The 17364-nt window shown below is 39.3% G+C and overlaps 1 protein-coding gene across 4 annotated transcripts; it reads left to right on the top strand.

Annotated features, from left to right (window-relative positions):
• The first annotated feature begins 882 nt into the window (after positions 1 to 882).
• tgfbr2l (transforming growth factor beta receptor-like) lies at positions 883 to 15559 on the top strand. Of its 4 annotated transcripts, none has more exons than XM_031729867.2 (8): positions 883 to 1068; positions 7396 to 7552; positions 9636 to 9844; positions 10015 to 10763; positions 12162 to 12299; positions 12433 to 12574; positions 13616 to 13743; positions 14048 to 15559. In XM_031729867.2, exons 1-8 carry the CDS (start codon positions 915 to 917, stop codon positions 14213 to 14215), a joined length of 1845 nt encoding a protein of 614 aa, XP_031585727.1. In that variant the 5' UTR covers positions 883 to 914; the 3' UTR covers positions 14216 to 15559. The 4 variants fall into 4 exon arrangements, with proteins under 4 accessions (XP_031585727.1, XP_039455957.1, XP_039455960.1 ...); XM_039600023.1 differs by having other exon boundaries at positions 926 to 6204; XM_039600026.1 differs by having other exon boundaries at positions 950 to 1068; positions 7448 to 7552.
• The last annotated feature ends 1805 nt before the right edge of the window (positions 15560 to 17364 follow it).

Raw genomic sequence — 17364 nt, 5'->3', positions numbered from 1 at the left:
AACTGAGATAATAAAAAATGGAAAAAATGGACAAGGATGAACAATGATAAAAAGTAAATAAATAAAAGTCATTAAAATATATAGAACTTACCTAGAAAATACTTTCTGAGACTAAGAAAAACCATGAAACATAATAAATGCATTACAATGAAAGTATGATTTTGCTCTATAAAAAAAGAACTGAAAATTAGTTTCATAAACATTCTTGTTTGGCCAAGAATTTGAATTAAGTAAGTAATATCACCGCATTTAAGAGGCTGTTAAAACAGAACTGATACATTTGGATTTTCCCTCCTTTTAAATATGTAAAATTATATCATGAACAACATCAAATCATTATCATGCCCTAAAAACATGCTATTTATTTTCTTTCTGTAACAATAAGATAAATGCAAAATAATAAATTAAATTATAATGATAATTAATGCAGTAATAACAAAACAATAGTAATAATAAAATAAAAGAGAAATAAAAACAAAATTTCTTGTTTTCAAAATTAAATTTATAAAAATAATTACCAAAAAATTTACAATTGTTTAAATGCTCATGGACCTAACTGTAAATGAGTACAGATAATAAACACACCATGACACTATGGGGTTTTTTTTTTTAGGTTTTTAAAATGTACAGGAAAAAAAACTTTTCTCAATGTAAAGTCATAAAAAGGGCACCTGCTTTAATTGTTTTTTCCCCTATAAATACATAATAAGAATAACTTATAATAACTTAAAATACATTTTTAAAAAGTATTAATGATGACGTGTTTGCAGACTTTTACACTGAGTGAATACTGTTTCCACCGCTGTGTGTCACATGTGGAGAAATGAGACAGAAACAGAGGCAGCAGAAGGGGGCGGGGCCAGCCCACATCTGGATGAAAAACATCTGGGCTCCCTCTCTCTTTCTCTGCGTACATGAGAGGCTCTCCGCTGACACCGGGGGCTGAAGACCGAAGCACCAACACACCGACTGACCGGGCGCCCCTGAGTTTCATCGACTTACTTTGCCGGAAGATGATGGCTCAGTGCTGGACGATTTGGACCGGGATCCTCGTCCTCCTGACTGCCTGTGAGTGCTGCCTGATTTCTGGGCTGTTTCTTTCTTTTCCTCGGAGCTGGAGGGCCGAGCGGAGGGCATGACAGAGAGGGGGGACGTTTTGTTTTGGAAAAGCTACTCAGATCCGTTATCTTGGTTGAAATGACTATACAGCACATGAAGAAATACTCATGTGTTATCAAGTGAGAGTGGACGATTCATGCAGCAATACAAGTTGCAACAAAGGTATCAGATTTATGTAGCTTAGTTGGAGTGTCAACAGAAAAGTACACAAATATCATTCATGTAGTTAAGTTTATCAGTTTTGTGTAGTGTCAACAGTCCACAAGTATTATTAGCGCCATCAGCAGATAAGATGCTAAATGTGACTGTCTTCTGATTCACACGATGGATCCTGAGCCATTTAAGTCTCAGCAGCATTTTCCTGTTTAATCTCTCTCTGATACTCTAAAAGTCCTAAGTAAAACGTCAAGTATCCCAGGACATAGTCTTAATTTAAACATATTTTTTTTAAAAAAAATGTACTCAATACAAAGATATGACCCATGTGACCATTACAGATGTTATGTACTCCTGAACATTGTGTTTTACACTATTTTACTCTTGCTGGTTGGAGTGGATTTCGTTTATTTCATGTGGGATTCTAAATAATTTCTGCACCATTCCATATTCAAATACGTTTCTCAACCAATCAGTTCGCTTGACTTCCTGGTTTTTAAAATCATAATATCAATAATTCAAACTTCAAAAAAAGGCAAAAACAAAGTTGTTAAAATATTTCAAAATAAAAGCATGAATTGGTCAGCATTTTTAAATTTAATTTGTGTTGGCAGTTATCAAAAAAGATATATTTTATATCAACAGTCAAATTCTATTTCAGCTTTAGTCTTGTATATATTGTATTTCTTGTTAGACATGGTTCAATCTATAGCAGAACATGCAGTAAAACAGACAGTAACTGCCTTCAAAATGCAGAAATGGATTCTCTTCTCGAGTAAATGTGCTTTCCACCATGGTCATTATGCATGCAGTTCCTGTTAAAGGGCAGCTTATTATCTCATATCTAACAAAGAGTGAGTGTATCTGAAAGTCCTCATGAATGGCTACACACACAGTCACATCTTGGCGCTGTTTAAGACATTGGAGAAGACACAGACTGGCACTAAAAGAAAGAGTGTGTTAATGCTTTTGGACACTTTTCTTGTACTTACAGAAGAAATCGAACAGAATGCATATTTCAAAAAGACAGATTCCCAAACGAACAAGGGACAAAGACACAAACACTGCACAGAAAGAGAAAATTAACACATATATATAATGATATATTAAATAATTAAGTACAAAGGGAGTGTTGAAAAGAATCCACTCGTGGGGATTTACGGACTTTTTCTTTTGTACACAAAATAATTCAAGTCACATACAGACAGAATGTTAAAGTGCATCTGACAACATACTCCACAAAAAGTTGTCTAAGTCATCAGAGTAAAAAACAAAAAAGGCTGTTGTGTCAAATACAAATATCCTGTCACTTCAGTCTGATTTACTGCACATAGTGACAAATACAGCATCTCAGAGACGTCCCAGAGCACCATCCATGCATAAATATCAACTTTTCATTGTTCCAGCCTCTCATACAGCATGAGGTTGTTTTTTTAAAAAACAAAGTTTTATGATTTTGCTCACATTTGAGGAGCTTTTGTTTGCTTCCAGATTTACTGCCCGTGTGAAAAGTGAAAAATGCATTCCCTAGGCTGAAATGTAGTATTGAACCCATTTGTATGTTTCTTTAAATTTAAATTCAATGATAGGAATAAAGAACATGAGCAGTACTAGTGCCCAATCATGGAAGGGATTAATAAGAAAAACGAAAAGGTAAAGATTATGACCAAACAATAGCGATAAAAAAAATCCAGGCATACGAGGCAGGTTGGAGCAACTTTAAAAAGATCTTTAATTCAATGGGAAGCAAGCATAAAACAATACTGACTTACAAGCTGATGTGCATGATTTAATGAGTTTATTGGAGTCTCTGTTGTAGTCGTTCATTGTAATTTTTCTCTTAAATAATGTTTTTGAAGATCAGAACACCATAAACTCCCAACTCTGGAAACTACTAGGATTTTTAATGAGGCTTAAAGTATTCATGTTCCCTCACTCAAATTCATCATTAAATTCAAAACAAATACTAATGGCTACTGGCTTCAACACAATCCTGTGGGACTCCTGCTTGTGTGTTTACTCGCATTAATTAAGAGAAAAATTGGATGGTAAGTTATGTAGCATAAATACTTTGCAAATCTGTAAACAATGATAGTTTTAAATTTCATAATAATGCAACAACGAAACAGTCTGTTATCTGGCTAGTCTCTCAGAGCCAGACTTGAAGTCTCTATGTTTATAGTCTTAGGACTAAGATAAGCCAGCAAGCTGCCGGCTGAATGCATCAGTAATCAGAACATCTAACCAAGGGTGCAAATGAAGGTATTTTCCAAAATGTCAGACCTTTCTGTCAAAATAATGTATATAAAAATCAGTTCGTTTTGCGCGTGTTGCACATGAGTGCAACATGCATATGTGTATAAGCTTAAATCTCCTGTTTTTGTGTGTGTGTGTCTATGTGTGTGTGTGTGTGTGTCTTAAGTAAACTTGGAGTTGTGATAGAGAGGGCCTCCTCCTCCTCCGAGTAGCATGGAGCGCTCACATTTCCCATGAGCCTTTGAGGGAGGAGTGTTGGATGCTAACTTGGCTCTCGACGCAGCTCACTTCTGGCTTCAATTTATTCCTGGAGGCATACACACACACACACACACACACACACACACACACACATACTCACATGTGTGTACTTCTAACTCTTGAGGGTCTTAATGCAGTCCAGGCCACCTACCCTAACCTCAACCTCAACCATATTATAACTTCAGAGGGTGGGACAAGTATTTAGGACTTTTGCTTTAGTAAGTCAATCATGTAAATGTCCTGTTACCAGTTAAATCACGCATGTGAAGCTTTACATAATTAAATACCAAAAAATAAAAGCACTTACCATGCATGATTAGTTATTTGCATTATGGCTATAAATGCATTCATGTATTTATGTATTGCAGCTATAACAGATGCTGCCTGTAACTACTGCTGGGTAACATTATGACATGATAATACATCATCATTTACATGTTGATGTATTTTTACTTTTACGATTAAACAACATGATATTTACCTCTCAAATATTTGGGAGTGTGTTTAATACGGTCTTATATTTGTTGTGTTTTATCTGCGTATTCTACTTTTATTGTAGGTTACTGATATTTTAAATGGCCTTTTTAAGTATCCATGCTGTCACAGCTGCATAAGTATAAATTAATGATGGTGTAAGTAAATGGTAGTAGTACTCGACCTAAAAGCAAACTATACTCTTGCCTACGTAAGTATAGTGGTCCTACTGTACTTGAGCAACATTGTTTTTTTTTCTTTTTACATTACAATGATAGTATTATTAATATGATATTAAAGTTAACATCATGTAATAGGTTTAGTTTTTGTATGATGTTAGACTTTGTATCTGATAAACTAAATTAACTGCAGGCAGCCTTTGAAGGCGGGTCCCTAAATTGGGACCAGTTGAAAGTTCCTTACTTTCCACAAATGTCCACATACCCAATCTCTAAAACTCATACTGGCCCTTACAAAGATAAACATTTGAGTACACGCAGAGCCTGTGATGCTGATTCAAGCTTTTTACATCCCAACTCTTTCTTCCTTTGTCTTCAGCCCAGTTTGGAAGAAACATCTGGAACTGCTTCGGCTTTGTGTGTGTGTGTATTTGTATGTGTATTTGTGTGTTACACAGTTAATGAACTGCTGTGTGTTTATGTGTACTACTCTGTATGTGTGTGTAGACCATATCTAATTATAATGCATTGTGGTTGGGTTTGTGTGTGTAATTGAGTACATGTTTACGTAGATATCCATGCAACACTGGGATTTCTGTTTGTGTATGCCTGTCGTTGAGAGGACCCATTTTAGCTTTCCATTTTATGCCACTTTATGTTGTTACTACACATTTGAATTATAAATATCATACCCTGTAGTCCACTCTACTTTTTACTTAATAATTTTGTACTACTTTTGTTTCTTTAGTTACTTTGTAGATGGTATAAAGACAGACCCTCAATATGCATGAATTATACTGCGCTGCAGAATGGCTACTTTGCATTTACATGACTTTTACCTTCAGCAGAACGTGTTTACCCAGCAGCAGCATTAACTTTGACTATTCTGGGAATGCATGATATCATAAGTACAGCATGTTTATTGCTTGGGCCATTATATCTGTGTCATCTGGGTGGGATGACAATGTGGCAGAGCAACACACGCATATACAAGCTCAAGCATAGTGTAAAGATATTCACTTACTCTACAGACAAATACACAACAACCACATAGTACAAATACCAAAGTCTAAAACCGCACACACAAAGAAATAAAGTCTGCTTATTTCTTTGAGAGACTGCTTGCTAACAGTTTTCAGCTCCAAAGGGACACACCCATATCCTGCTCTAAGTCACATTCACTTTATGTAATTCTGTACGTGGCAGAGCTGATGCAGTAGGATGTTTTGAACTTTACTATGTTGGAACCTCCAGCTAAAACCGAGAACGCAGCTGCCTGTTGCCCTCAACACTTTCAGCTGTCATTATATTATCACATATCACAAGCCTCAAAGCTAATCTCCTCTGTGACCTAAGCAATGTCATGATATATGTACGCAATGTTATTAATGAAGTAGGATTTTTGGGTTACCAATCAGGCAGGGGTTGACACAGAAGTCACAGATGTTTTTTATGTTTCATGTAAAACCTTTTTTACCCTGCACCACACTGATCCATTTCCATAAAAGTCATAACACTGTAGAAAAGGGAATTAAAAGCACAATGCAATGATCTCTTAGTCATTTGATGCAGATTGTTAACTGAACAACATGTTAAATGCAGAAATGTTGATTTGATTTGATTCGAAAACAGATGGTACATCCCAGAAATAATTGGAATTGTTGCCAACAGGTGAGTAACATTGGCATCAAAGAGTGTTTCAGAAGAAAGCATGGGAGGAGGTTAAGCAATGTGTGAGGAACTGTGCAGCCAAATAGTTGTATGTATGATCCATAAAATCTAGAAGGATTAAAGGAAAGCTTGTTAAAGGATAATCCAATGAAATCCCCTTGTGAGAAGGGTACTACTGAAAGGCTGTTATCTCTGGACGCTTCAGCACGTCATTAAAATCAGACAGGCTCAGGAACACGTGTGAAAACAAAACGTGTATGCAGAAATGTAAGTTAAAGCTCTGCCATGCATTGCATATAAATGACATTTGTGGCCCGTGGACTGATTTGAATGTCACATCCATGGGGCCAGAGATGAGTGACACCATCCAGCTTGTGATCCATGGAGCACCAGCACAATGCTGACTGACATAAACAGGTTTTGTTTCAGCACGGGAAGCCAAACACACGGTTTCGTTTTCAGACATGGCTCCACGGTAAACAGTTTGAAAATGGTCTGCCTGATTAGATTCGTATTAATTTTTATCCTAAGATATACTTTAGTGAATAAGTAGCATTTTTGTGCCTTTTTTAAAATTGTGAAAACCGTATGAGATCACTAACTCTACTGCCTAAAACGTTTTATACCAGCGGTCCCCAATCCCCGGTAACGGTCCGTGAGTCGTTTGGTACCGGGCCGCGAGAGTTGAAGGTCAGGTGTGAAATTTGTGGTTTTCAGGTTTTTCCTCGTTAACTCGGTTTCCCTGGGTCTTTTCCCGTTTTGTACTTGTGTGTCTCATTTTGAAAGAAATGTTTACACGTTGCCATAGCGACCAGAGAGCGTTGAGGGACAGAGAGGAGGACGTCACTCTCAGTGTTGTTGGCGCGTTTCAGGAGGACGCTGCTAATATTAAACAGTGAATTTACGTTTATTATTATATTTACAAAATACCACAGTTCTTGTCTTGGTCGTATCATTTTATTTTGTTGTATTTATCCGCGACACTTTAATGGCCGGTCCGTGAAAATATTGTCTGACGTTAAACCGGTCCGTGGCGCAAGAAAGATTGGGGACCGCTGTTTTATACAACAGAATGGGAGTGGAAACAGGAAGTAAACAGGGATCTTGTTAAAGCGTTGTGTTTGTCGACACCAACTTCATACTATATGTGTTATATACCTCTGGTCCTGCAGAACCAGCATAATTCTCACGGCTGCTACAAATGAGCTTTGGGGTTGGCTGAAATGACTCATGTTATTTTTCCTGCTGATTTCTGATTCATCCGTTTCTTACCCTGAAGGTCTTCCAGTTGATGTCCAGTCTTTAAGCCACCTGAGCTTCAATTTATGCAGGTGGTGTGAGGTATCCACGCCGGTGTGCGAAGGCAACATATGCTCCAGCAACTGCAACTTGAGCTCTTTCTGTAACACCACTGAAGAGATCTGCATAGCCATATGGTGAGACCCTTTTTGAGTAACTTATATTCCTATGATTTGTTTTGTCTGTCTTCTGTGGGGAAACTTACAGAGCCTATGACTTAACCTGTATATTGGTAACTACAATGAGAAAATAGACACATGGCAGTTTTTACTTCTCCTCAGTTTGATGTTTTCTAGCTGACTGTTTTGTTATTTGTTTAATACAGCACACCCTGAAGCCTCTAACATCCATAGAAATGCTATAATATGACCATGGCCACATTGTTATTCTTCAGCAATGTCCCATGAGTCTGCAGAAAAGAGAACAGTACAGCCGAGCTGGTTCAATATGGTGTCGATCAGTGTTATGAAACATCCTGAAGTGATTTCTCTCAGCGTGCTACTGTTGGACTTAAATGAAAACACACACAGTCTCACACGCACGAACGCAAACAAAACATGTGACCACAATTTGGCCTTTTTCATAGTTGTTGGTTAATTTTTCTATTAGGGAGAATCTCTGTAGCTTCAAAACTTCACGCCAGCTTTCTGCCGCTGCTTTCTTCATGACTGGAAAGTTTTTGCTGATTGGTAGTTTTGTTTGGATAGCAGTCCTACACTGGGATCCCCTCGCGATCCCCCCCCCCCCTCATTTCCTGTGCACGTGAGCCAGCCTGACCCTCCCAGCTCTCTGAAGGAAACCAGCGATAGAGAACTGACAGAAGAAAAGAGGAGAAGAAAATTGGTTTATTCAGGGCAAATATACACAGTCTGTAGACTCTCTGTCAGGAACACGGTGTTTGTGTGAGCTCCACTTTAATGGTGTCATCTTTGCATCAGTGGTGCAAAGATTCAAACTCTGTTTACTTACGTACTGTAGCTAAGTGAAAGTTTGAGGTACTTTTATTAAGTTTTCTGCTTTACTCTTTGACGTGCTTATTGAATGAAGATGAAAAAATACTACCAAAAATGGTCAAAAGCAACAACAAACAAACAACCCTACAGATTGTTGAACAGCTGGTTTGTGAGCAGACTTTGGGATGCGCTTTGAGATTGCTTTTAATGCAGTAGTCAGTAGCCATTATTCTATTATTCTCTTGTAATGTAAAAAAGACAGTTTCCTAAGGCCCCGGACTCGGGCCTCTTCAAGTATTAGTTTATAGAAAACTACAAGACATAAGAACATCACCATGTAGCTGTGGTCTTGTACAAGCCCTGATCGGGTGTAATAACCAAATCAGGGATTCTCTGAAATGATTGTTTTTCAAAAGAATAAATTGTTATAGTATAATTGCTTTAATAAAATTAGCTTAGATGCAAATTAAGATTCTACAATTAACTTTTATTTTGGTTTGGTGTTTAGCACTGTTGCCTCCCAATAAGAGGGTCCTGCATTCGAATGTACACTCCAGGAGTTAGTCTGTATGTTCTCCCTGTGCCCATGTAGTTTCCCAGCTTCCTCTCACAGTCCAAAGACATGTATATTAGGTTAACTAGTGATTGTAAGTTGTACATCGATGTTAGTTTGAATATTGTCTGTCTCTCTGAATTAGCCCAGCAACAAACTCTCAACTCGTCCTGGGTGTACCCTACCTTTTGCCAGCTGGGATACGCTCCAGCCCTGGCTGAACTGGATAAGTGGAGGAAGATGGGATGCATTTTCTTTTTGGCCAGTTACACATTAACATATTTAACAGCAGGGGTAATAGAAGTGGTATAAAGGGCTGAACTTCCATCCACTTTCTTCTGCTTGTCCAGTCCATAGTGAGAGGGACGGGGTACATCCTCAACAGGTTGCTAGTCTGCAAGTCTCCTTGCTAGTCTTGTGGCTGTCCTCAGTCAGTGCTGTCTCGATGACTGTATGAATGGATTCAAAGATAAATGTATGAATGTAGTAAATGACAGAGCACAGAGCAGAGTTGACCTTCAGCTTTGTGATGCGATCGGTGGCTGTTTACAAGCCAAGTGGGCATGAAGTCTAAATCTGCTGAGCGTCAGGCTGGAGACATGATGTCTCTCAGCTGGCTATGGAGCACATCAGCAGGATGTAAACTCGTCTTTAAGTAAAGCCAATCACATGCATTACTTTATAATGTTGCTATGTTTTTCTCTGCTCTTCCAGGAGGAAGGCAAACAACACAATGACAGTGTACACAATGTGTCACCACCCAAATCTGCCACTGGATGGTATCAGTCCTGACCTGCTGCGGACCTTTACTTCCAGGGAGTGTCGTATGGTCCCACAGGCTGCAAATGACTCCATGATGGTCTGTGGATGCCAGGGTGAACATGAATGTAACGACAAACTTGTCTTCGACAAGGGAGCAAATGGTGAAGAGAAGGAGGAACGAGGGAGTGTGGGAGGGAGGCGTGGGGAAGAATAAATGCATGAAAAGATAAATATGTGAATATAATGAAATCCAGCTAGGTGGATGAATAGATAAAACAATGAACAGGTAGCTAAATCAGTGGTTAACTGATAAAATCCTCTGTTCCTGCAGGATTCTTACCGCTCCAAAGTAAGGATGTGATCCCTGTGGTAGTGGTTAGTTTGGTGCCCCCTATTCTGGTGGCCATAGTTGCCATTGCTGCCTTCTATTTCTACCGCATACGTCGTCCTGACAAACCAGCTCCATCAGTATGCCCTGACTGGCCCACTAAACGCACCCCCGAGCTTTACCAGGCCTTGGATCTACCATGTGGGGGCCTGGGTCCTCAGGGAGAAGGTGCAGGAGGAGGTGTGACCGATGCTGAACAGGATGAGTCCAACACCAAGGTGCAACCTCTTAACAGTGACACTGTTAGCAGTATGACCAATTGGCAGGGCCAGCCAGCTGAAGTGCTGCCTATCAAACTGGATGTGCTGGTGGGGAAGGGGCGCTTTGCCGAAGTGTGGAGGGGATGGCTGCTCCAGGGCGAGAAAGGTGGAGTTAATAGCTATGAAACTGTGGCAGTAAAGGTGTTTCCAGATGTGGAGTACGCCTCATGGAGAAATGAATGCTCCATCTTTGCTGACCCCGAGCTACAGCACGACAACGTGATTCAGTTCCTAGCAGCTGAGGAAAGGGGCCTGTCGGGCCACACCCCACACACCTACTGGCTGGTTTTAGCCTATCACAGCTTAGGAAATCTGCAGGACTTCCTCACAGCTAACATATTGGGCTGGGAAGAACTCGTTGCCATGGCAGGCAGCATTGCTAAAGGATTAGCTCACCTTCATAGTGACACAACACCCAGTGGGCTACCAAAGGTAAATATAACTGATCATCTTCTAAGATTTATTATTATTGATGGTCCCACTGAAGCGCTGAAGGGAATCCACCATGAAGTTTAGATTCAGTTCAATTCCATTTCTATAGCACCAAATAATAACAACAGTAGTCTCAAGGTGCTTCAAAGGGAAAGGGAATGAGCCAGAATTTAAAATGAATTACTAACAATTCAACTACAATAGTGGTATCAAACACTGAAGCTGAAGGCTTTATCTTCCATAGGAACCAAGAGTAAGCCCACAGTCTGGGATAATATGGTGCTATGAGGTCTTTAAGATATTATTGGGCATGATTGTTTGAGAAAAAAATGTAACTTCAGGAAATAATCAAATTAATTATTAGTCATCAAGTAGTAGCTTTGACTTTAGCACATTGCATGGATGACTTTTAAGTTGCATGGCTTTGATTAAATAAGTTACAGTTATTCAAGGATTTGAACACCAGCAATGAAATGTTTTTATGCTTTGCATGTTTATGAATTACCCCCTTTTTATATTTCAAGGTTTCAATGTCCTTTACTAACTTCTAAAGCAGATTTAATGAAACAAATGCTAGCTGAGAGATTGCATTTACAAAGAAGCTGGTTAAAACTAGACTTGCTTACGTGAAACATTTTATCTTTGGTTCTATATTCACACCTAGTCATTCATGAAATGCCAGATCAGATTTCTAACTTAGTCCTGACCATCACACAGTACACTTAACCCACACTGGATGCATATATGACTCAGGGTGATTATAGTGGTTATTATGCCAAAGGGAAGTGTGGCTAAAATCATTTGTTTACAACTCAGGTAAACAACGGAAAAAGTATACTTCATCTTGGTTAGCTAAACACAAGGCCTATGCTCTCTAGCTTCTTCTTCTCTTTTTTCAATCTTTGCTCCACAGCTTCTTCCTAATATCCAAACTTAAGGACACAAGTGTATATTCTTGCATTGCCAGGTAGTAGACTGCTGTATCTATGTCAGTAAATTAACAACACATAATTCACTGAACTCACAGAAGATGAAAAGGTGCCCTTGTAGGACCAAGGCCTAAGCATATAATGCAATTTAATTAATGTTTTCTCCAGGTTCACATAGATTTGGACAAAGCCATTTAAATTGACAAATGCTGGCCAAGAAAACTCTACCAGCATATCTTAAATCAATGCTGCCTACTGTGAATGAAATCATGCATGGTTTGAAACCTCAAAGCCTCATGATTCATTGTATGGATGTGGACCATGATACAGATACCACAGCAGCAATATTTTCACAAAACAGATTTATCTCTATCTGATATGGATATATATGAATCTGTAGGATAAATCTTGGGCACAGTTTTGGGCTCCTTGCTGAAGTTGTTGTTTTGAGCATTGCTTGTTTTTGTAGGTGCCAGTGGCCCATCGGGATCTCAAGAGCAGTAACATTCTGGTAAAGAGCAGGAAGGAGTGCGCATTGTGTGACTTTGGTCTGGCTTTAAGACTGGACCTGTCCCTTACAGTCGATGACTATGCCAACAGTGGACAGGTAATCTGTGCACATCTGTGCAGTTTTTGTTTGATTCTTTTTATTAAATACACTTATGACCCAAACTATTATGCATACCTGTCTGATGTGCTGTTTGCATGCCACCAAAAAAAGAGTTTATCATTCTGTCTAGGTGGGGACAGCTCGCTACATGGCTCCTGAGGTCCTTGAGTCCAGGGTGAACCTGGAGGATCTCGAGGCCTTTAAACAGATGGATGTTTATTCCATGGCTCTAGTCTTGTGGGAGATGGCCTCTCGATGCAATGCAATTGGAGGTATGTATTCTTTTCTGTGTTTCTGTAGATCAAGAGAACAAATCCTTCATAGAGAGGACCTGCCACCCCATGTTTTTCACAGTTTAGGTTAAGGCCCAAGACCATACAAAGATGTGATGCCAGTCATTGTGCAATCCTATGTTAAAAAAAGAAAGAGGTGATCAATCAGAGTCCAAAAGAAGGCTATGACCACAGAAGTAAACTAAATGTGTTCTTACCACACTAAAGGAGGAAAAAAATTAAAAGAAAACAAAACAGATTCAGTATGCAACCTTTGACTCACTGATATCCAACACATGGAGACTTCCTTTATGAATGAAGAGGTGGAGTTAGTTTAGCTTTGTGGAGCCCGTTTGTATGTTTGCTTTGACTGGAAGTGAACCAAAACCAAAGTCTCTGACTTTCTCCAGTTGCTTCACGGCGTAGCACCCCCTGGCTGTAATGCTCAGCCTGCTTCCTGCACTTTCTTTGTTTAAAACTGATCTTGCGTGGCTCAAAGTGCTTTCCTTGCCTACAGCTTGTGTGGTTGATATAGTTAGCATATGTAATATGATACACAAATATAATGACATGTAATCTTTCTAAATCTGTAGGGTAAAGGTGCTTAATTCTGCTTTGGTTTTCCTCTGTGTTTTACAAACGGGGAACGACTGGATCTCTGTCTTATCAAAAAAAAGGGGGAAAAGAAAAAAAGAGGTGACGTGGGACAGATGTTCTCAGTTTTTTGCATGTGTCCAAAATCTCTTTGCACTCTTCACTGTTCTTTAGAGCTTAGCACAAACACGGCGTGTTGACGTGTGCATAAAAGTGAAATGATGGCTACTGTCCCCAGAACTTGATTTAAGCATGACCTCCTGTTGAAGACAGAAATTTAGATCTTGGGAGTTTGCTCCAAAGTGTGGGGGGAGGGGTGCTGCTGAACTAAAGGTAGTCCCTGTGACAACAGCTGCAAGTTCAGTTACAGGTCAGTCAACTCCCATTGCAGAAAAAAAGTTTATGATAAATGTGTGTGTGTGTGTGTGTGTGTGTGTGTTGCTGCAGAGGTGAAGAGCTATGAGCCAGCATTTGGCTCCAAGGTTTGTGAGCAGCCCTGTGTGGACAGCATGAGAGATCTGGTGTTGAGAGACCGAGGACGTCCGGACATCCCACTAGCATGGACGCAGCACCAGGTCAGTAAAAAAGTAAAAGTGCAGTAAAAATCATGTAGCATACTTCTGTAGAAACGCAGACAAACTGAAAGTTTAGGCTTCTGGCCACTGTCCACTGCCCACTCACAATTCAGCCAATCATACGCCAGGCAATTCATTTTTTTCCTGGTTTATTTCAGGGTGTAAAAACTCACAAATCAATTACAAAGATATCCAAAATTTGCTTAATCATGACCAAATCAGATTGTAAGAGTTGCTTGATACAAGCTTATACTCATCACTGTCTTCAAATGAAGCCTTTGGATCTAACTCTGATCTTCTTTAGGGGATGAACATCTTCTGTTCCACCATCACTGAGTGCTGGGATCACGACCCCGAGGCCAGGCTCACGGCTCACTGCGTGGTGGAGCGCTTCAGCGCCCTGGAGCAGGCGGAAGATGACGAGAGGGTGGGAGACGAAGAGGAAGACGAGGAAGAAGGAAGTCAGGAGTAAGAAGACGAGGTGAAACTCTGGCAAGAGAATGAAGCAGAGAGAAAAATGGACTTGGAGATGCCTCATGCTCCGTCTCCTGGAGGAGAGGAGATCTCTTTTCTTCCAAATTGAAAGGGAGGACATGCCTGATGATTCACTGCTTCACACTGGTTTTCCCCCTAACGAGTCTTCATGGTTCGCTGTGTTTGCATTGTCTGAGAAACCCGTGGTTTTTTCTGCTAATCTTCAATGAGACACTTACTGAAAGAGAAGGAATTGATAAGTCACTAAAACTGGCAAGAACCTAAACTACAGTTACAGTTAAAGAATTTTTGACTGATAGTTAGGATGATCTAATTTGCCACAGTAAGGATATTTAAAAAGTCAATATTAGCAAGAGTGGACCACTTCATAGACATTGCCCCAGTTTGTCCAGTCTCAACAGATGGGAATGGACCACACTGGTGCAGAGTGGAACATCTCAACATGGAGAGTGATTTTACACAAACTTTTAAACTCACAGTCGTATAGTCTGGAGAATCTTTAGGTAGTGTTTCCTTTCTTAAATGAAATGTGAAAAAAAGGGTTTTTCCCACAAGAATATATAAATAAATAGAACAAAATAGTCCAACATATAGTATGACAAACCTTTATATGAACCAAAGAATAATTCATTGTTGTGCAATTTGGCTTGAACTTGTGAAAAACAAAAAGTCTATACCAGCAACCCCCTGACTGTACTGTTGCCATTTTATATCGACTTCTAGAGGGACAATCATAAAGAAAAGAATGGCCCCAAATTTCATGTTTTTTTAGACTGTACATTTTCTGAGATATTTCAAGCACACCTACTCTTGGTGCCATTTTTACCCCTTTGCTTTTTCATGTAGTGATCTGGCAGTGCGAACGCAGCCGTTGTCACCCAACAGAGAGACTGTGTTTATTACGAATCTGTGTGTTTTCTCTTTGTTGCTTCCTGGATTTTTCCAGCAGAAGACCAGAGGAGACAGAAATGAACCTAAGACTGACTGTGCCTTAAATGACAGACCTACTTCTTCGCAAACTTTTGCTGAGGATGTGACACCCGAATCCGTCATAGATCTGCTGGCAGAGATGCAGACGCTGAACAGTTTGAAAAAGATTCGATTTGTTGGAGCTGGTCTCCATTTTGTCACAGTATTATTCTTTTATATTGGCTGTGACATGTGACTTATGATTGCTATACTATAACTTACTACTGTAGGTTATATGACTATAACCTACATTTATGAATAAACAGGAGAGAAAGATCTTTTTACTGGTTTTATGTTTGTTTGATAAAAATTTTTAAAAAATAAATTTGACTTTTGTCATCTACACAGTGAATACTTGGTGTATTTTCTTCTTTTCAGTTACTTCTCTGAAAGACATTACTATAAATGCTAATAATATAAACTTACCTGCCACTCAATTCTATACAACTTGCTAGCACTGGTTTGAACCCCTTTTTTGCTGTTTGAGTGGCCTCATATGGATTAAAAATAAGATTCTGCGAGGTGCTGGAAACATTCCTCAGAGATTTTGGTCCATGTTGTCATGAAAGCATCACACAGTAAGCAGCTTAAAAATAACCTATACACCATTACACCACCAGCAGAAGCCAAAACCGTTGATACAAGGCAGGACGGAGCTGTGCATTTGCATTAATTACACCAGATTTCGCAGCAGAAATTGAGACTCAGACCAGGGAACTTCTTTCCAATCTGGTGCTTGACTTTGGTGAGCCTGTGCAAATTGCAGTCTCAGTTTTCTGTTCTTTGCTGACAGGAGTGGCACCTGGTGTGGTCTTCTGCGGTTAGAGCCCATCTGCTTCAAGGTGCCTTGTGCATTCAGAGATGCTCTTCTGCATTTGAGTTACTGTTAACTTTCTATCAGTTTGAAGTGGTCTGCCTCTGACCTCGGGCATCTAAAAGGCTTTTTGGCTTAAAGAACTGCCTCACACTGGATATTTTTTCTTTTTCAGACCATTCTCTGTGAGCCCTGGAGAGGCTCTGTAGGAATATCCCAGTAGATCAGCAGTTTATGAATTACTCACACCAGCCTGTCTGGCACCACCACGCTTGCCTCATTCAAAGTCACCTAAAATCACATTCTGATGTTTGTCTACATACTTGAAGGCATTGAATTACTGCCGTGTGATTGGCTGATTAGATTTAGATTAGATTAGATATTTGCCTTAATGAGTATGTTACATCCCCGAGAGTAAGGGCTAAGGGACAAGGGGAATAACAATGGTATAACAGGGAAAAGAAAAAGCCAAAAAGAGCATATTGTGAAAAACAAAGTTTAAATTAATAAAGGAGTCAAGTCAAAAAGTCGGCAACACCGCTATTTCAACTAAACAAATGACATCCACAAACTAAAACACACCGAGGAAGGACAAAGGAGATGGTGAACCAAATTAAAGGTTCACTTCTGCTACCAGTGGATACCAGCTACTCATTAGAAGCTCAAAGAAAACAAAGTTTCATTAAGACAAGCTGAGTACACCACTAATGCTCACTACCTAAGACGGGTCCACACACTGACTGAGCTGCACTGGCTCCTCAGGAGAGATGGGTGGCAGCTGAGCTCCTGAATGCAACCCAGTGTCTGAAAACCTATATGTTAAAAAACAATATAGTGTTGTTCATTATAAAAAATAAAGTTTTAAAACTTTTAAATCTGTTTTTTATGGTGGATACAAAGCTAAGTAACAATGTTTCTAGCTTGTTTCTATCTGACAAAAGATATTCCACAACAAGAAATGCACCATATATAATAAAAACGATCGTATGTTTGAATGATCTATTTTCTGTTTTAGCCTACATTTGTTTACACTGAAAAAAACTATGCCCATTAGCCAGCAGAAGTTGTTGTGTACCTGTGAATGTAAAGACGACAATCATTTTACTACTGGCTACTTAAAAAACAAAATTAAATGTGATGATTCAGAAGTAAGTTCTTCCATTTTCTGATCATTTCTGAGCCTTTTTAAAAATATAAATGTTTGTTCAAATTTAGGAATGAACATCTGAGATAAATCTCAGAAATCATGTGTTCAGACACTATTTAATCCTAGTTTGGTTATAAAAGAATAAAAATCTGTTCATTCTGTTTGTTGTGGGAGAAAAGAGACAAAGATTGAATAG

This window comes from Oreochromis aureus, linkage group 16 (assembly GCF_013358895.1).
Source record: "Oreochromis aureus strain Israel breed Guangdong linkage group 16, ZZ_aureus, whole genome shotgun sequence".
Classification (NCBI taxonomy): Eukaryota; Metazoa; Chordata; class Actinopteri; order Cichliformes; family Cichlidae; genus Oreochromis; species Oreochromis aureus.
The sequence above is the reverse complement of the archived record's forward strand: the minus strand, read 5'-3'. Positions and strand labels throughout refer to the sequence as shown.

What these genes read in the sequence shown, in the direction of transcription:
- tgfbr2l (XM_031729867.2), top strand. Translation starts at nt 915, where the DNA reads ATGAGAGGCTCTCCGCTGACACCGGGGGCTGAAGACCGAAGCACCAAC. An exon ending in CACCCAGTGGGCTACCAAAG is followed by an intron (nt 10,764 to 12,161) that starts GTAAATATAACT and finishes TTGTTTTTGTAG; the next exon opens with GTGCCAGTGGCCCATCGGGA. An exon ending in TCGATGCAATGCAATTGGAG is followed by an intron (nt 12,575 to 13,615) that starts GTATGTATTCTT and finishes GTGTTGCTGCAG; the next exon opens with AGGTGAAGAGCTATGAGCCA.